Raw genomic sequence first — 19,454 nt, forward strand, 5'->3', positions numbered from 1 at the left:
CATACGCGCCGATGTTGGTTCTCGTGGTCGATCCATTCTTGTCGTTGGCCGAATAGCCGATGAGGGTCTGGACAGTCCTCGTATGTGCATTGATAAGGCTGCAAATCATACGCCTGGTGTTGGCTGAGGCACACGCAAACAGTAAGTGACGTGTGACAAACATGCTGTCAGGGCAGAGAAATGAACACATACCGCCATTTTTCATGAGAGTGATAGGTTTCCGGACATAACACCTTGCAATAAGGGCAGGAAAAGAACTTGTTTCCAGCGAGACGGCGAGGTGCTGGGGGCCATGCCAGCTTTTCTCCCTGCGGGCTAATAACTGTAGACACACGGCTGTGATGGGAGATGACAGATTTAAGATCGTCTGGCCCTATCAACTTCGCATCAACAAGGTTGGTTGCTGAAGTTGCCACAGAATGTGCTGGCTTTCCTATATGTGCTGTAACGGGGGAAACAGCGGTAGCCTCTTTACGAACTATGGGTGCCTTCATGGTGACGTCGCGGGCGAGTAGTTCGGCATGCTTTTCCCAGTAGACAAACTGCTGTTTTCGTCGCGCATTGGCCAAGCCAATCCTGCGGACCAGCCAATGTGTACTTAAGGCATATCGCTCGAGGAGATCTTCCTGACTCATATCAAGGACCTTGAGCTGTGCTTCCGTGACGGACTCCAGCAGATGCCGTTGCTGTACGAAGGTGATGAGTGCAGTTTCGATCCGCTCTTGGCTCTCTCTGTACTCAGCTCGCTCACTCTCTGGAATGTGCTTATACAGATCGTTGGTTGGCCTTTGTGGGCGATTTCGAGGGTTTCGTATCTTGGCTGCAAACTTGTACAGAGTGTCAAGCCGCTCCACCACGCTAGCCATACGAAAATCGGCTTCATGAAAAGAGCCGCTGCCAAAGGAGGAAAGAGAGGCCTCTTCGTCGGAATCGTCGGATGAGGCGTTGCTGCAATGTCCGGCCGCGCGATCTTGTTCTGCTGGAGGCCGATTGCCGAGAATGATTGATGCAACTTCGGTTGGTTAGCACTTGATTAGGCTGACGGGCGGAGCACTTACGGTTCTCAAGATGTAATACTAGCTCAGATAAAACACTGGCCAGTGAATTCTTGATTACCGATGAATCCCGAACTCGATAGTCGAGAGATGCGTGCCCCATTTGCATGAGTCCCATGCTTTGTGACCAAAGCCTGAACCTCTCGTCTTCTAGCTCGATACTCCGTCGCGATGGAATGACCGTAGCCTCGTCATTTATCCAGGGCATCTCAGTCAATTCTTGAAACCATTTGAACACTTCAAGTCCTCGGGACTGGAGTTCGGGCTGGTGCGGCTTCTCCACGGCCATGGCGAGTGCTGACAGCAAGGGTTATGTTGAGCTAAGTAAGGCAAAATCTACCATAGTAGAGGAAAGATGTTTTTATCCGCTCGAAGAGGGGAGGCAGGAATCAGTCACCCTTAGGCTTGACTAAGCATGCATTGCATGAGGCTGTGTTCGAAGGGTGTCGGGCATTAAGCCAACCACCGATAGAAACACTGCCATATGATGTGACTTACCCCGCTTCATAAGCATGTTGAAAACTACACTCTGCCTGGTTACCGATAACCAGACACACATCCTAAATTCGGAGGAACATGCAACTTGTCCCTTAAAGTCGCAATGTCTGGGTTTGAGCTCGCTGGCGTCATCCTCGGTGTGCTTCCGCTTGTAATCAACGCTTTGGCCGACTACAGAGACGGAAAGGGGACTCTTAACACGCTTTTGAAATTTCAAGGACTTATCGATGATCTGATCCACCAACTCTCGACACAGAAGACGGCTTTCTATCTGGACATTCTGCAGCTGCTCCGGGAAGCGAGGGTGCCCGAGATACTTGACGACGTAGACCCTCCTGAAGCGAGGTGTGTTGCTGTCCTAAGGGATTCCAAAACCGGCGACGAGGTGACAAGGTATCTGGGTCAGCTCTATCCACAGTTTCTCGAGATATTGGGCTATTACGAAAAGTGTTTGAAAGACATCACATCTAAGCTCGGAAACATTGTGCGACTTAAGACTGCAAGTCCACCCACCTATGAAGCGAAATGACGTTTACCGCTAACAGTTTCCTGCTCATCAGGCGGCAAAGGATGATTTAGATGCTATTATTCGTGCGAGCTCGAATCCCCAGGGACCATCCTTAGTCAAAGGCCGTTTTAAATTCGCAATCGATCGGAAAAGCCTGGACACTTTAGTTAAGGATCTCCGGACAGAGAGATACTCGCTCGGTAAACTCCTCAAACGTGTTAAGACGCAGCGAGATTGGGAAGCCAGGCAACCTTCAAGAGCTTCTACAAAGATGGCCCAGCTTTTTGCCCAAGTCCGGATCAGTGCTACTTCACTGTACAGAGCGGCGTGTCAATGTTGGACATGCGACTGCCACGACCAAGGCACGCTTATGATTCGATTAGAAAACCGGATTGTCAACTCGCCCCAAAGTGCTCAGCCGACGCACATCGTCTTTCGTGTCTGTTTTCCTACCGAAGAAGCCTTACTACAAGAGGCTGAGGTGATGACTCGCGCCCATGAAATCTATATGAACGACGCCGGGAACTGGCAGATAGGGTTTGTTTTGCTCATTTATTAGAGAGCCACGGAAGTGCATATGCTAAACAACACAGCAGACCAAACCGTTCCGAGGGGATAAATCGCCACGTTGGGAATATTCCGACCATCTCAGTCACAGCAACATATGATGATAGTTCGCAACCCACCAGTATCCGCATTACACACATGTGCGAGAACGCTCGCGAGGCCCGCAGACAGGGCCATACTCTTGCCCTCGAACTCGCGGCCGATGTGCTTAACTTGAGGCAAGAAGCCATCAAGTCACAGCAGTCATTCAAATCCACTATGACACTGAGAGACTTCCTTGCAGCTGCGGCACAGGACCGAGACGCCCGCATGACGCCAAAACAACAGAGTCTGCTGGCTCTAGATGTGGCCACGGCCGTCCTCCAACTTCACCACACCTCTTGGTGCGGCATTCCTTTAAACAACCAGACAATCAAGTTTTTGGTTGAGGGAAATGGGTGGGTGGCAGCAGGGGCGCCATTCGTGGAGCAGGCAATCGATCCTGCGCTGTTACCAGTACAGCCACTTGATCCCAGCCTGAGCACGCAGGCAACGAAAGCAACAGTGCTAGAGCTCGCTATCCTGATGCTAGAGATATTGCAACATAAATCAATCGAGGTTTGGGCTGCGGAGAACCAGCAAGGTAGCACGGTGACATTTGGGGAGCGGCTGCAAGCAGCCAGCCGCTGGCTGGAGCTTAGCGACGACAAGCTGCTGCCGCATCATCTGAATGCCGTCGAGGCATGCCTCGTCCAGTGCGTCAAAAGGAACTTATCGTGGAACTTTGAGTTCCAGAAGCTTTTCTGCGAGAACGTTGTCCACCCGTTGCAGCAGCTTCTGTCGCCGCCGAGGCCTTTGTGATAGGCGACGACCATTTGCAGTTGTTCCAGTAGCATGCCGCCTCATTTCAGTAACAGAACAGCCGATCCTGGATCTGCAGGTGAACGTCCATGTTCAAGAGCGGACGCCATTGTCGAAAGCATTAATACAGAGGCGACAGACACAGAAGATTTATCAAAAGGAGACACAAAATTTTCCCAGAGAGAAAATAGGGTAATCTTAGGAACGTAAGTACGTTTGGGATGTGGCAGTTGCCATATTGGCTTCGGTGTCACGTCCAATGAGTTAATCGAAGGTAGATGTAGAAGTAGGCAAGGTTAGGTATTGATGCTGTAACAGCAGTCAGCTATACAAACAAACAGGCCTGCATAACCCGCAAAAGCACGGGTATCCAAAATAGATCTCGCTGGAATACCAATGTCCTGGTCCATTCTGTTAATGTTTTGCCAAGTCCCGAGAACGCGTCTACATAGGCGCGCATTGATTCGCATTGGTTTCATGAAAGGCCAGGTGCAAACTCATTCATTCCGATATCGTTCAGCAACGGAATAGCCCGGAGATGCCGAGTTCCTGGCATACGGCTCGGGATTACTCGTTGGAATGCGGACAATGATGTTTGTTTTCTTCTGGAGAATGGGGCCGGAGGACATGCCAGAGGCCATCACGACCCCTGAACCTTGCATGGGCGGGGAAGCAGGCGCTTGGTACCTGCAGCTGCCATGTCCTCTCATTGCTCTCCTTCTTCAACTTGCTCGGTCCGTGAGCCCTTTATCCGTGCCTGTGCGTTGGTGACACTGCTCCCCAAGCACAACCTGCCTGCCTTTCATTGCGAGTACCAGCGCCTGCTTGACGCAAAGAGCTGAAAGACTCTTTGGTGGCGCCATTTTTTCTGCTGGCAAAAGGTCGCCAACCAACCAACGTCATGGCCTCACAGCAAACATCAACAAAAATAAATAGTTCAGGAATGGAGGGTTGCATCGGCAGCCGTTGATCGTATGGTTAGTTGACTTTTAAGGCAGGAAACGAAACGTCACGGGAACACTCGACGACTATACAGTAGAACGAGCCCACCGAGGCCTCGTATCTGCAAACACGGCACACAGGTGCTGCGCAAGTTGACCAGAAAACGTCAAAAACAATCCCGGCCCGGGCGGATCTCATGCATTCAGGCCGCGGCATCGTACCTAATTGGAGGTCAGCCGCGGCACCGTGGACGCTGGGGAAAAATACGGGGGAGGGGCGTCACGGCCTAGCCGAACAACATGGAGCAGGGAGTTGGTGGTGCAGATAGTGGGATCGGCTGCTATAAATGGCAGGCCAACAGGGACCTGGCTGCTCAAAGACACCAGATTGGGAGCCCGGGGCGCCGGTAAAATTGGGATGGCAGCTGTGATTGGGTCTTCGTTTCGACCGGCCCTGCCCCGAAGTGGTTGCCATGCACACTGAGGTGACCTCATCGCCGCCGTCGCTTCAGGGGGAGCCGGGCAAAGGCGGCCAACACGGATCTAGAGGTGCTGCTTGGATACGGGGTACACCTGGTTCCTGCATGAGCTGCTCAGTAACTGACGGCCTCGGTGGAGGGGGAGGGGCGCCAAACACGTCAACTCGGGGAATGTGGAGCCACCCACTCGAGTGACCTGACTTGCCTCTTCCAGACCCTTCTTCGCGTCCACTCGTCAAGCTTTTCGTACCTTTCCGACTTTCTGCGTGCCCACCACTTCTTCATTGGGTCAAGCCTGCTTGCTAGTTGAGGGTGTGGAAACTGGCAAGAGAAACCAAGAGAGGAAGGGGAGTTTGTTCTGCTGCCAGGTCCAAGGAACAGGCCGGAACCCTGCTGGGCACTCGCGCATGTTATTCATGTGATTTGTTTGAACATCCCTCTTTTTTGCCTGGGCACTGCCACCAGCTTTTCCTTTTCTACTGCTCCATCACCCGGGCCTCGTTCGTTTCTTTCACGGCCTCCCTCCTACCTTACACACTTGTTCACGATACCCGGCCTTCTTAATACCTGCGGAGCTCTAGGCCAACCCATCTGATCTGTCTCTCGTTCACACGCACCTTGGACCTACTTGCCTTCCAGATCTTATAATACGTAGTCCATCCTCTTCCAGAGCATCCCCTCTCTTCTTCAACCAGTATCATAGAAATATCTTCTTCTCGACTTCGACCTTCAGCGTTTTCTCCGTTCCGCTGAACAACCACTCTCACCATTCTCGTATCCTCACCGCAAGACCCTAGGTTGGCTCAGTGTTTCGGCCGCAGCCATGCGAGCTTCTCTCACCCTTGCGGCTGTCTACGCCGCCGCCACAGCCAGCGCCTTCCAAGGCTTCAATTACGGATCTACCTTTACCGATGGCCGAGCCAAGACGCAGTCTGACTTTGAGTCTGAGTTCAAGACCGCAGCCAGCCTCGAGGGCACCAATGGCGCCTTCACATCTGCCCGCCTCTATACCATGGTCCAGGGTGGAAGCACCAACGACCCCATCTCGGCTATCCCGGCCGCCATTTCCACCAAGACGACCCTCTTGCTTGGCCTCTGGGCCTCTGCCGGCGAAGCCTCCTTTGCGAACGAGCTCGAGGCCTTGAAGAAGACTGTTTCTCAGTACGGTAGTCAGCTCAACGGCCTGATTGCCGGCATCTCTATCGGCAGCGAGGACCTCTACCGCCATTCACCCACCGGCATTGCCAATGGCGAATACTCTGGCGCTGAGCCTAGCACTCTCGTCAAGTACTTTGAGCAAGTCCGCGAGGTCATCAAGGATTCACCTCTTAGCAGCGCTCCTCTCGGCCACGTCGACACGTGGACTGCCTGGGTTAATGGCAGCAACAAGGCAGTCATTGACGCCTGCGACTGGATCGGGATGGATGCTTACCCCTACTTCGAGAACACCCAGCCCAACGCCATCTCCGACAGCAAGCAACGCTGGGCCGATGCCTTGGGTGCCACTCAGGGGGCCGTCGGCGGCAAGCCTGTCTGGGTTACGGAGACTGGCTGGCCTGTCAGCGGAAAGACTGTCGGTGCTGCTGTTCCCTCGCTCGAGAACGCCAAGACGTTCTGGGATGATGTCGGCTGCCCCATGTTCGGCAAGACCAACGTCTGGTGGTACACTTTGCAGGACTCTTCTCCCACGACTCCCAACCCTAGCTTCGGCGTCATTGGCTCAACTCTGACCACCAAGCCGCTATACGACCTCTCATGCGACAAGGCCAGCTCCAGCTCGTCATCTTCTGCCTCTGCCAGTGCTTCTTCTCAGCCCAGCGGTACTGCGTCCTCTTCTGTCATTGCCACTACCACTGGTACTGGCTCTGGCTCTGGTTCGGGCTCGAGCCAACAGAGTTCCGCTGCTGACACTGCTACCACCTTGACGACTGCCGTGTCAACCGGTGGTTCCGGCTCCGGCTCCGGCTCCGGCGGAAGCGCCACTTCTACTATTAGTGCTGCGCCTTCTGCTTCTCAGGGCTCGGGCTCAGGCTCCGGCTCCGGTCGCCCTGGTACTAATGGTACCATCAGCCTGCCGACATCGGCACCCACTGTTGTCCCTGGCAGCAGTGCCACCACGACGAGCTTCAGCCTTGCTGTGCTCGCTGGTATGATTGCCTTTGCCATGTTCTAAAGCCTTGGGTTGGTTAGAAAAACATTTGATTCTCGGCGTTCACAGCATTGGCTTTACATTTATAATGGTCAGTCGAGGTGGACAAGTAATCTGCACATGCATTTCTTCGGGGAAAACAAAGCACAGATGGCATTCTGTGATGACTCTCAGACTATTGACTTTTCGCAAAGTCTTCGCACAGGAAATGATGGAAGGGAAATAGGATTGTCGCTTGGATGGGAGCACAAACTCTCCTATAAGGTACATAGCATCCCTAACGTACATACATGAACTGGGTATCATGAGTAAAGAATTAAAAAGTTTTGACCTTCACAATCTGAGAATATCCAAACTCGACAAGTTTCCTTGCGCGCTCACTCGGTACACATTTCAACTTTTGGGCTTGCGGTTGGTTAAGTCAATGAGTGACGTTACCTACTCGCTGTGGGAATATCATGGCCTACTCAGAGAAGACATCGTTAGGGTATTTTATCAAAGAGCTGTCCAGAGTTAATACATGATATCGCAACGGCTGAGGCAGAAGCAATTTGGTAGCAACACCGAGCTCGGTTAGTTAGTGTTAGTGACGTTTACGCCTCAACGACACACTTCAAGATCCCTTATATACGGTGTTTATAGTCTCCTTACTGGTTCTGCTGGAGCGAGTTTGCTGTAGAAACAAACGTCTTAGTGGCTTTCCGGAATTATTGCATCTTGTGGGTGCACATTTCCACAACTTTGTCATCTGTTTTTTTCGTCGTATTCGTTGCGTTGCAGCTCAGAAGAACTTACACGAATACACACATTTTTCTATGGGGGTTTTTCATGTTACACCTTATGAAAGCGAAAATAGCGTATTTGATTGCCGCAGCGAATCCACCTATCTTGAGTCACGGATGATAGCTGCAGCAAGTCTGCAAGTAAGAATGACCTGCCAAGACAACTATCAACATATACACAGGTGGAGGAGGAGAGCGATCCCGAATCTATGATAGAGTTGCATACAATAGCTTTGCATAGTGAGTGGAATGTCGTCATCTTCGTGGAGAGCAGCATGTTGGGTCTGTGATGGGCCAGATGCATCCGCCATGCACGACCTCCGGTGTTCTACCCGTTGTTGCCGAATCGAGACATGGATCCGGCCCACGTGGTGACTGGCGAAAGCCGTTTGAATCAATTCTGCAAGACTTATCTGGCTGACCTTACTAACGCATCTGTCGAACCCCGTCATGCCATCCATCAATCATGTACACTCAACCCACCAAAATAGTCAACGTGCCTCCGATAAGAGGGGTATCGAGTAAATCCTTTGACAAGGGGTTCTCGGGCACTTCAAGGATAGGTGCATCGTCTACTATGTAGCACGCGGCATCAGCGCATCAGGCCAAGCTGGACGTTGCAGAGCAGTGAGTACACTAGCTCTGTTCCTATTACGACGACCGCAATGCAGGGTATTTACGTGGCAAGGAGAGGGTGTACGAGAACTACCACGGCGGCGACAACCTAGTACACTTGGGCAGACGAGTTGTAGTAGATTTACTGGCACAAGACAGTTCCCGGAGCAGCATGGTCTTCGATATCACCTCCAAGCAGCCATCGACCATAGTTGGCCTGTCCGAAGGACACTGGTACGGCGATATGCCTTATCTAAGAACCGGGGGTTGAGAAATTGAATCAGTGAGAGGAGTTGATAGGCACCTGAACGAGTTCTAGTGCTCTGGGTTTGAGTGAACGGCTGACAGTGCGTCCAACCGTGAGCCTCAACTTCCAATTGATAAACTTGGGGGGCCTGTCCTAGCATATCGCCCTCTCAGCTATTTCAAATCAAGCATAGGCCGGTCTAGACAGGCAGGGTGCGCATGCTATCTTTACCATGATTGGCATTAGCAGGCGAGGATCAATGGCCCGAAATTGCCTACTGCTTACCCCAGCACGCGCCACCATCTGTATGAATTAGGCAGACAAGTAGGCAATTTGGTTTTAAGGTCGCAGACCACAACTTTTGCCCTCTACCTATTCACACCACTCAATTCACCCATGACAAAATTTTGAACATCTCACCATGAAAGTCAGGCTGGCTTAACAACGAAAAGATGCAGCGCCCACACGAATTGGGCCAGCAAATCATGATACACGACTCCTCATATAAAGGGGGGAAAACAGAAGGAGAAAAAACAACATTCGAACTAAGAAAGTTGAAGAAATGACCAGTCGCAATTCATTCAAGGTGACGGGGTTGGTCGTCAATCAAAGGCCGAAATTCACAAGAGCCAGCAATCCCAAGGTCCGTACTGGATGTATCACCTGCAGGTAAGCTGGGATTATTTAAAAGCCGTCGTAGCATTAGCAATATGTACTAAAACCTCTTGTTTCCAGACGCCGCCATAAAAAGTGCGACGAAGGGAGACCAGCTTGTGCGGCGTGCCTAAAATACCTGGGCTATTGTGAAGGATACACTGTTAATAAGACGCAAATTCCCTCATCAGCCCACAACAACCGGCCCATCCGCCCAAAGCTGGCGAGAAACGAGATCAAAGACGGCCTGCTGATAGAGCCAAACTACGCATCTCTCGTTTTCTCCAACCAGCTCGAGAAAGATCACTTCGACTACTGGCTGGTGTTTGTAAAAAGCACCGTTCTGTTCCGCTCCGACTTGCTTACCCAAGTCTTTCCGCAACTCTCCTGGAATGACCCCGCAATTAAGCACGCGGCCCTCGCAATCGGCGCTGCGGCCCTCAGCAGTGACACGCGAGAGCAACGCATCCTTGGAAAAGGGAGGTTTAACTTGGCCGCTCTATCGCACTACGGTAAGGCACTGAGTCTCTTACACTCATTGCCAGTTTCTCCCGGAAGGGTCTTGCTGGTGTGTCTCTTGTTTGTCATATTTGAGAGTCTCCGGGGCAATAGAGCGGCTGGGTTGAACCACATCAACCATGCTTTCCGGATTCTGGAGCAGTGCACTGAAGTCGACGAACCCGACCCGTTGTTGGAGGAGGTTATAAGCAGTTTCCGGCATTTCGATCTACAAAACTGGGCCCTGAACGGTGTCCATTTGGAAGAGACACATGAGAGAGTACCGTGGTGCTGTCGTGGGCGAAAAGCGCGATATGCTGTCCAAGAAATGCCCATCGTATTTCAAACACTAGAGACGGCTCGTCGTTGGTGGGACATTGTCCGGCATCACGTCGAGCATCACGCGCCCTTGTACACCAACTTTCAAGTCAAGGGAGCTTCACAAAAGGTGGCTCAGCCCGCAAAAGATTACGGCTCGCCAGAGTCTTCGAGACACATCCGGAAGTTTGTTCGCTACCTGGACGCGTGGGACGTTGCGTTTCTCCCGCTCGCCATCAAGGCAGAGTCCACAAAGCAGACGAACGTAGCAGATTACCTCAAGTCACTCAGCTTAAGGATCCACTACTTGTTCCTTTGGACTGGCGTGTGCAGCGCGGGCTGGACCGACAAAAAAGAGGCAGAAAGGCTTACACCGACTTTCCGCGACATGGTTGCTCTCAGTAGGCAGCTCCTCGCGGCCCAGGCAGCTCAGCAACAAGCTGCTCCAGGTAGCGAGGTTTTCACTTTGGAAGATAGCCCGACCTGGCCTCTGGCTTGCTGCTATCGCGTGTGCACCTCTCCCGAAGTGCGAAGTGAGATTGTCCAGCTCTTTAGGGAGTATCCGCGACGTGACGGTCTTTTGGACACCCATGCATTCCTGGTCATGATGGAGTGGATTGATAAAAATGCGTCCGCCGGTGTCATCAACAACGACCAGAGTCCGATTGTCGACAGCATAGTCTTCCACGAAAACAGTGTCATGCTTCAAAGGCAGCTTTGGGACACTGAAGCATCAAAATGGAAGAATAGGAGTGTTTCGTTCAGCCTTGTGAGTGGTGGGGAAAAGCATACGCTTTGATGCTGTCTTCCGCCGGCCTTTTGTAATCAATAATAGCAAATCACATGGAATAAATATTTATTAGAGTTCTCTTGGGGCTCATTCTAGTACGTTGTTTTAAGGGTGAGACTAGGGTTAAGCTAGGGTGAGATCGATTCACTCAAGATGAGGATGGAAAGCAGGGCAAGCGAAGTTGGAATTGTCGGTTATGCAGTGATCGAAACACTGCCCAGAGACTACTTCAATCTGTTATTACAACCATGTTTCAGTTTTCAGTTTTTTGTTCTCTTCGTACGTTTCTTGTCAAGTACCTAACTTTAGCAACGTTTCTTTCTTATCCCCTATTCTGTTCTTCCTTAAAAGCTTCCTATTTTGCAGTTTTCCTCTCGATGCTATTCCTCAAGCGACTAAGTAGGTCGTGCCAGCCAATTGTTGACTTGGTGGTTAGCTATCCGCACGTCAAGTTCCTCATCAGGGTCTTGCAACATCCAGAGAGCTCCCTCAATTGGACCTTGTAATGAGTGATTTCCTTATTTGTATGATTTCATGATCTGTTCTTTAGTGCTTATGAGACCCTGGTCTGTCCCACGGCGCTGGCAAGTTTGGCTATAAGATCGCCGCAGGGGATAATATTGGACTGTCTACCCTAACCCTATTCTAAGGCCCTTGCTCGTCCCCTCGGAACTGAGATGGGAGCGCTGAGGGACGTTTTCATTCTTCAACACATCTTACTCTACTACCATGTATGTAGGCAGCCTTATGTGTCCTGTGTCTTGTGTCCTGTGTCTTGTGTCCTGTCAACATGTTCTCGAGATATATTTATAATTGCTTATGCAGAGCATGCAAAGGAGTACTCGAGCCCCGAGCGGGAATCTCCGCAGGTTTCGTACCAAGATGCGCCATCCTTCAGCACGGGGACGCAGGTCTCAATCTCCTTATTGGTAACCCTATCAAACATAGCGGTAACCTCTGGGCGGGCGGCAAGATCAATGTTGTCGTCCACGCACGCCAGCTCAAGGTCGTAGTAGGTAGTGTTGGTCACAACATCGGTAACGTTGAAGGGGTTGCGGCAGATAGGCTCACAGACATAGGTGCTGTCCGTCCGGATAGAGCTCCACGTCGCGGAGCCCTTGAACCCGCCTTGTGCGTCGCAAACCTCTGTGACCTCTTGGGTGGCGGTAGGGGTGAAGGGAGACCATGCGACGAACTCGTTGTATGCGGGTAGCTGAAGTATCCCAGGTTGATTGGGGGAAGGGAGGCCAGGGCAGTGACCACAGATGAGGTGCCAATGAGGATTGATAGCTGCATTATGTTTAATGGTAAGGGGATAGGAATCTAGAGTTCTATAGTAAGAAATGGGTGATGGTGAAATGCTGGAGCAGGGTAATTAGGTAACCGGTTGTTAACTTTCTCGACTCTTCATAAGTACGATTTTCCTAACAGAATTGGTGAGCATCAAAAAAATATAATTACTCCGTAGCATAGAGAAAATAACAACCCTGATGGCATATATCTGACAATCGTATGGACATAGCGTTCCGAGTGGTTTGTTTCTGGAGATGTTCCTTGCCGCTTACTTCCCGTGTCGAGTCTGACGATCTAGACAGGGGCGGGGCGGGAGAGACGGTACGGAAGTCCGCATGAAGGAGTGTGTCAATACGAGATTTTTGGACGAGGGCACAGTAGCCAAGCAACTTGGTTCTCTGTTTAGGGTGTGTTAGTAGGTGTAAAGAATGGAAGGTCGTGTTGCATTGCGCCAAAATAGGGTAGTCACATTCCTCTCTGCGGACTTCCCTTCCGCAACACGGCTACAGGACCGTCGTGAGCAGCTTGTGTCGAATCGATAGTCCATAAAACAACGCGTTTCTATTGCTTTGTGAATCTGTAGAGTTTCTAACAAGGGCGCAATCGTGCGCTTTCGAGAGTTGAAGTTCACTTCTGCTCCTGACTCCATCTTAGCCCTGAAGACTGTATTCTCAGAGTCTGGGTGTAACGTTCTCGAGTGGCAATCTAACCTTCTGTTTGAATGACAGTCGCCTTCCTTTGCTGCTCACCTCTATGGCCGAATTTACATTGCCTAAGTATACCTCGAGTCAAACGAAATAGACAAGGTGGGTATAGTAAGCGTGGCACCCCAAGCCTCTCATCTGACACTGACGCTAAGATGTATTGCATAAGCGGTCGTATATATCTTCTCAGGTATTAGAGTGATACAGGCATAATCTAAAGGGCACTGCTACAGCTGTCCCCTAATCTCCCTCAAATTCTTAGGGAAAAGTATAGAAAGAAACCAAGAAGAAAAGTTCTTTTAGACGGTGCGTTAATAACGGACCCCTACTGCTCCTGGGATAGGCAGAGCCAAGAAACAGAAATTATTATTGAACCTCTGAACAACTATCAATTGGGTACACATCATTCTTGGGTGTTTCCATTTTGATAATAAGATATCTGCTTCCTGGTCATTGCTCGAATTCTCAGGGTGCAAAATCTGATAAGTCGGATCCGCTAGCTGTTGTTTCTTTAGGCAACTCTGTCTGCAACTCAAAGATGTCGAATGAGCTGTCGGAGTCATCAGCAACCTCCTCAGCCACCGACTTTGGCTTTCTCTCAGTGTCATCAAATTGTAGAAGATTTGGTTGATTACGTCCAAGAGTCGGGCTTGACCAAGAGTATCTCGCACTGTCTGCCTTTGCTGCAAGCCCCTTGTCTTTCCCAAATATATCGAAATCGGAGCTTGAGTCGCTTACACTGGCGTCGCTATCTCCGCTCGAGTCAGAAGGAGCATAGTCGCTAGCCATAGTTGGTGCCTGGTTCGTGATTGGATATGGAGATTGAAGGGTGAGTAGTTTTCTTTTGTGTCGTTCCAATCGGGTTTTACGACTTCGTGTTGCTGCGGCTGGTACGCGTATGAGAAGATTGTGTTCTAGCCGAACCTCGAGTCTATCATGACTGGGAAACAAGATTTGAAATCCTGCGTCCGGTCGAACAGACGTCAGGACCACCTTGATCACCTTTTCATCCAAAATATCAGCTGAAAGGTTGCTGAGACGACGCAACAAAGACTCGAAATCGGCTTTCCCATCTGCAACCATATTGACATGGTCGAAACCCTCGATCACAATATAAATGATTGAAGAGGGAAGAAGGCGTAAACATTCCACGAAAATTCTCCACGAGAGATCCAAGTTTGTCTTAGCCGCGACGAAAATCTCGGTATTGAAAAGCTCCGGGTCACCATGTGAGGTTACCGCTGGGAATCTCTCGAGCATGCGAAATAGGAGGCTCTGCACGAGAGCGCGTGGCTTTGGGGAGTCGGCGCCACCACTGCCACGATGTAGGCTACCAAAATGGGAAAGCGTATCGTATCCGCTCTCCGAAGCTGCGCGCACAATCTTGAGAGACAGGTCTGTCGTCCAGCTGGGGCGGCAGGGGACCTCATACCCGTCTACCCACAAAAGGCCGGAGTGCTTACTGCTCAGCCATGCGCAGAATGACGGGAGGCGAAGGACTTTAATGCCCTCAGACAGATGAGACATTGACAACAAATCCATTTCGAGCTGAACTTGATGGAGATTGCTGTTCAGTGGAAGGAGGTCTTGGAAAAAGTCTTCGCATATTTCAAGTCTGGGCGGTTTGAGGAGTGTCCGGTCGATATTGTGGGATGCTAACCAAGGATGTTAGAGCATTTCCTTATGTTTTCCGGTTTCTACACTAACTCTCAATCGCTTGATTTCTTCGTTTGCGGTTCATGTCATCCCTACGAATTATTTCTTTGTTGGTCATGTAAGCATTGAACAAGGTCTTGAACGAATTCTTGCACTTTTGTGTTACCTTCTAGTACGCTAATGATTCGCCCATGACCTTGTTTCATTTCGACCAGATCCCTCTGCAGACTGCAATCCCTCTCAAACTGATAGATCATAGACTGAATCTCGGCCTCCTGCCTTAAGATGGCGTGGTTATCGTCAATGGTCTTGAGAATTGGGCCAAGCCTGGTGTCGAAAGGCGTGACCATCGTTTTGAGGGTTTTTACTGTTGGTAGGTAAGATAGAATAGTTAGCACGCTTCAAAAAATCACGTTGTTAGTGCGACGCTCCCGTACCTAAACAGTTACTACGCAGATACCGTACACAGAGTACCAGGAAATCCGCGATGGAAGCGTAAATTGCCGATGCAGCATCAACCATTCTTTCAAATGGATAGAAAGACAAAAGAAGGCCCACGAGCTCAAGTCTGCTGCCTATACGTCCAAGGTTGGTGACGATACCTTCTTTAACCTTCTGATACTCAATTGGAATCACCAGCAACAACTTCATCGTCCCCCAAGCCAGGCTGACCCATTCGGGATGATGTTGTGCCAGTGTGTCCATTATTGTGGCGTAGTGAAGAGTCGATTTGCAAAACTGCTGTAAACCAGTCTGGATATTGCTACCGAGGCTTCCGGCCTCCTCATTTGGATAAACAGTCTCTTGCAAGACTTTCGCCTGAAGCTGGACGTCCTTGAGTTCGCAGCCTTGCTTGATAACAACGTCGCGTTTCTGTTGAGAGGCCACAGCATTATATTCCCTTACTACAACCTCCAGTTGTTCAAATCCAGCTCTAAGAGACGGATTCTTTGCCAAAGAGAGCGACCAGGCAGGTCGGTTCACGTCGGTGGTACTGGCGAGGCTGCTAGATGACAACGCGTCTGGCCTCCTCTCTTCAGCTTGTTCAAAGGTCTTCAAAGACTCTATTAGCTCTGTTTCCTCCATAGACTGGAACTTTTGGGGCTTGGTCTTCGCCAGAAGATGACTTATTATTCCATCGCGAAGTCGGGGTCTTGGGGGTGTGTCCGGAGATGGATGGCCCAGCCTGATCATTCGCCTCAACAAGCCATCCCGGTCTGGGGGCTCGCCGGTATTCAATGGCGTGTCGCTCATGGCGTGATCGATCCTTCTGCTTGCAATGGTTCTTCGCAACGCGTGATCAAGATAATCGCTGCGAGGTGTGATCTCTTCGTGTAGATATCGAGGAGAAATTAGCGGAAATATGGCCAGCTTAGTCTATATCTCCTTGAAGAAGATTGTTCAAAATCACGCAGCCTGATAGCATTCTCAGTTCCGTCAAGGATGGTGTATGGCCTCATGGTCTGCATGGTTGCCCAGCTTACCATCGCTGACGTGGCAACATACTATCAGCCCTAATCTGTACGAACTCAACTACCTGAGCCTAGAACCTGTCGTGCTACTTTCTGATGGCAACATGCATATGCAGCATGTGTGACAGCCGTAAATCAGGCTGACCAGTGACATCTATGAAGATGTTGAAACGGCAGCATTCCGTCCACACTAGCGGAGCTTTCTCGGGGGGTGGGGGAGTAGAAAATGACAGGATTCGAGCAATTGCGTACAGTATCTGGCTGGAACGATAAGACTCCGAGGTACACGGACAGAGAATTGATGGTATCTTTGACTTCAGAGAAAGATGCAGTCTGACCAGTGCCAAGAAGCTGATCCAATATATGCATGCAGGCGAGGGCTAAATAGGATGTTTCTTCCGACTGGCCAAGCGGAACTCTTTGTTGTCAAAGGGAGCACTGAAACGCCGTCTTTAGGGTCTTACTGGTGGACGCAAGCTTCAAATCTGTAAATACCAGCTACCCAGAACGGATAGATCCCGCACCTAGTGAATGTCAAGAAAGGCACCAGTACTCACCATATAAATAAAGGGCCTGCGCGGCTCGTTCCCCACTGAAAACATGTCTCAGGGTGTTGAACGCTCACCTTTTATGAACGTCAAAGTTTACCGCCGCCATGGACTCGGAAAACGACCTAGGACTGTCCTCAAGCGGATCAGTTTCACCCAATATCCGTCGGTCCCGAATTTCCAGGAGCAACCGACACATGGAGGCTGACAACTTCATAGGTACATTTGCTGGCTTACCAGTACCCGGGGGTGGTATTAGGAAGAGAATGAATCGTTCCACTTCTCCGCGAGGCGCCAATGAAGTAAGTGTGGCGTAGCGTGGTCATTGAAGAAAGGCTCTCATAAGTCTTAGTTTGGTGTTGAAATCGATCATATCACGATACGGTCTTACCGGGATCGTTACGGACAATTGAGGAAGACCGAGCGAGCTGGAATTCCGTCCAAAGGTGAGCAACATGTGGATAAAGATCTTGTGCCACAAGTCACTTTCCTCCATGAGGTGGACGAATTCGGGAACGTCCAGCGTTACAAAATCACGGTCGATTGGTGGGAATTTGGCGATTTTCTAGAAAGTCTCAAACAGTTTCCCCTCCATGAGAAAGCGTCAAAGCAAGGGACAACATTTTCCCAACCTTTCGTGTCGCTTTTTCTGCGCCTAGACGCGCTTGAGAGGGAGGCATCGACAACGGAGGCAAGGTCTCCCACCGCGAGCAACGGCACAGCTTCGGCACACAATGTTAGCATAACAAAGATAATTCTAGGGTTTCTCGAAGAAAATGCTTGTGAAACCCGATCAAGGCTTCAGGCGTTGAGCTCTGCAAGTCCCAGCACACTGGTTCAATACGACGATATCTGGATGCTCTACGAACCGGGCCAACTCATTTTTGAGAGGATTGCAGGGCTAGATACGGTTTGTTACATGGTGGACTATCCAACTTTCAATACGGAAGGCCATCAACACGACAAATCTTCGAGTTCCAGCCAATTGCAACTAGAATTGCACTGTTGGACCATAGATTACGACTGGAAGGCGAACGCCTTCAAGAAACAGCGTCTAACACTTTGTGTTAGCCGGTTTCACGGCGGAACTGAAATCGCAAAACTGCGTTATGTACCGGAGAGATTTGTGGAAGATCTCCACGATGTCAAGGCGTACGCACTGTCTCGAGGTCAAAACTTCTGGGATATGAATACAACATCTAGATTTCGACAATTTACGACCTCCCAAGAGCATAGCCAAGACGGGCTTTCCGGGAAGAGAGTGATCGTGGATGCAAAGGCCAATGATGCGATGAATCAATCTTGGTTTTCACAACCCAGATTTGTTGAACCGGAAAACTTCGAAAAATGGAGCGGCATGGCTGTCGGAGGATTTGAGGACCAAGAACCAGCTGTCGGTTTTCATCCAGCACAGCAATCAGGGAATAATGACCAAAGAGGGGATATGATGCCGAACAACTGGTTCCACGATTACGACAGCATTCCGACAAGCAGAAAGCCAGATGAACTGGCCCTTGCTTTGCCCCCGCACCATAGTTGCTTTCAGCCTCCGTGACAAATCGTGGAGTAGGTATCCGAACCCATTATTTCACTTCTTTAAAACTGATCGATAGGAAGGTCGGTACAACGTCGTCAGCCTTCAACCGGTACAGTTTGCAGCGAATGCATGGTCGCGACTGGTTTTGAAAACGGAGTACAAAGACGTCATTTGGGCCATGGTCAAGTCCTATCTCAACCACAGCACTGGGTTCCAGGACCTTGTTGCTGGAAAGGGTGATGGTTTGGTTGTTCTGCTTCATGGGCCCCCGGGCGTGGGCAAAACCTTGACTGCAGGTACGTAATGTCGTCCACAGGGTCAAAACGGGTTCTGACACAGCGTACAAAGAGTGCGTCGCAGAATCATTCAAGAAGCCACTTTATATGGTAACTGCCGGCGATCTCGGAACAGATCCTGAGACACTCGAGTCGAAGTTGTCAAAGATCTTCGATTATGCTGTGGCATGGGATGCCATACTGCTGCTAGATGAAGCAGACATATTTCTGCAAGACCGAGATTACGACAACCTGCAAAGGAATGCATTGGTATCAAGTAAGCACTATTTGGGCAGTCAAAACGCGATAGCTTGACGACTGCTGATTTGTAACGCAGTCTTTCTCCGAACGCTGGAATACTTCAACGGCATCATGTTCCTCACCAGCAACCGCGTCGGTGCGTTTGACCAAGCATTCCAGTCCAGGATTCACATCACAATTGGCATGCCTGAGTTTGATGAAGCTCTTCGGAAGGAAGTCTGGAAGATCTTCATCAAAGATCTCGGCCGCAACCGTCGTGATGGCTCGCCGGCCCTGTTGTCACATGATGAGTGCCGTGCGTTAGGGAGCGAGGTTGTAACTTCTTGGGCTTCGCAACCTCTCAACGGCCGCCAAATCCGCAACTGTGTCAGGAGCGCTTTGGCACTGGCAGAAAACAAAGGACTCAAGCCGAACGCATCCCATTTCAACAATGTTATCAAGCTTGGGAATGCATTCACCCAGTACATGAACAAGTTGCAAAAGGCCGAGGCTGAGGAGATAGCTCAAATCAAGGGCGACCGACTCGCAGCAATGAAGGATCTAATGGCTCAAGATAATGCCATGTAGGATAACTTTCTTGCTTGAAGACTGGTAGCAGAACATTGGATTGAGGAATGGATGGATGGATGGGTCTCAAAGTAGCTAAGACCAGCATTACCACGACTCAGCAGATAGTCGCTCAACCTTCGTTCGCTAGGGGTACAAGTCCAAAAACTTACCTTTGGAGGGCAGCGACGGTGAAAATACCGATTTAGCAACTTCCTATC

At 50.3% G+C, this 19,454-nt stretch overlaps 7 protein-coding genes across 7 annotated transcripts; 5 read left to right on the forward strand and 2 right to left on the reverse strand.

The window, feature by feature from the left end:
- Nucleotides 1-433: 433 nt before the first annotated feature.
- ColSpa_07425 (uncharacterized protein) lies at nt 434-1,344 on the reverse strand (the record flags this gene model as incomplete). The annotated part of the gene is made up of 3 exons (XM_049273637.1): nt 434-442; nt 480-976; nt 1,059-1,344. The coding sequence occupies 3 exons, from the start codon at nt 1,342-1,344 to the stop codon at nt 434-436; spliced, it is 792 nt and encodes a 263-aa protein (XP_049129594.1).
- A 312-nt stretch (nt 1,345-1,656) lies between these two features.
- On the forward strand, nt 1,657-2,082 carry ColSpa_07426 (uncharacterized protein; the record flags this gene model as incomplete). Its single annotated transcript, XM_049273638.1, has 1 exon — nt 1,657-2,082. The coding sequence occupies one exon, from the start codon at nt 1,657-1,659 to the stop codon at nt 2,080-2,082; it is 426 nt and encodes a 141-aa protein (XP_049129595.1).
- A 684-nt stretch (nt 2,083-2,766) lies between these two features.
- ColSpa_07427 (uncharacterized protein) lies at nt 2,767-3,468 on the forward strand (the record flags this gene model as incomplete). Its single annotated transcript, XM_049273639.1, has 1 exon — nt 2,767-3,468. The coding sequence occupies one exon, from the start codon at nt 2,767-2,769 to the stop codon at nt 3,466-3,468; it is 702 nt and encodes a 233-aa protein (XP_049129596.1).
- A 2,243-nt stretch (nt 3,469-5,711) lies between these two features.
- On the forward strand, nt 5,712-7,061 carry ColSpa_07428 (putative glucan endo-1,3-beta-glucosidase eglC; the record flags this gene model as incomplete). The annotated part of the gene is made up of 1 exon (XM_049273640.1): nt 5,712-7,061. The coding sequence occupies one exon, from the start codon at nt 5,712-5,714 to the stop codon at nt 7,059-7,061; it is 1,350 nt and encodes a 449-aa protein (XP_049129597.1).
- A 3,100-nt stretch (nt 7,062-10,161) lies between these two features.
- On the forward strand, nt 10,162-10,950 carry ColSpa_07429 (uncharacterized protein; the record flags this gene model as incomplete). The annotated part of the gene is made up of 1 exon (XM_049273641.1): nt 10,162-10,950. One exon carries the CDS (start codon nt 10,162-10,164, stop codon nt 10,948-10,950), a length of 789 nt encoding a protein of 262 aa, XP_049129598.1.
- Nucleotides 10,951-11,758: 808 nt separating this feature from the next.
- On the reverse strand, nt 11,759-12,237 carry ColSpa_07430 (uncharacterized protein; the record flags this gene model as incomplete). Its single annotated transcript, XM_049273642.1, has 2 exons — nt 11,759-12,087; nt 12,138-12,237. The coding sequence occupies 2 exons, from the start codon at nt 12,235-12,237 to the stop codon at nt 11,759-11,761; spliced, it is 429 nt and encodes a 142-aa protein (XP_049129599.1).
- Nucleotides 12,238-18,329: 6,092 nt separating this feature from the next.
- On the forward strand, nt 18,330-19,254 carry ColSpa_07431 (ATPase family AAA domain-containing protein 3; the record flags this gene model as incomplete). Its single annotated transcript, XM_049273643.1, has 3 exons — nt 18,330-18,447; nt 18,491-18,703; nt 18,764-19,254. The coding sequence occupies 3 exons, from the start codon at nt 18,330-18,332 to the stop codon at nt 19,252-19,254; spliced, it is 822 nt and encodes a 273-aa protein (XP_049129600.1).
- Nucleotides 19,255-19,454: the final 200 nt, after the last annotated feature.

Source organism: Colletotrichum spaethianum, assembly GCF_022836535.1.
Source record: "Colletotrichum spaethianum MAFF 239500 DNA, contig19, whole genome shotgun sequence".
Lineage (NCBI taxonomy): Eukaryota > Fungi > Ascomycota > Sordariomycetes > Glomerellales > Glomerellaceae > Colletotrichum > Colletotrichum spaethianum.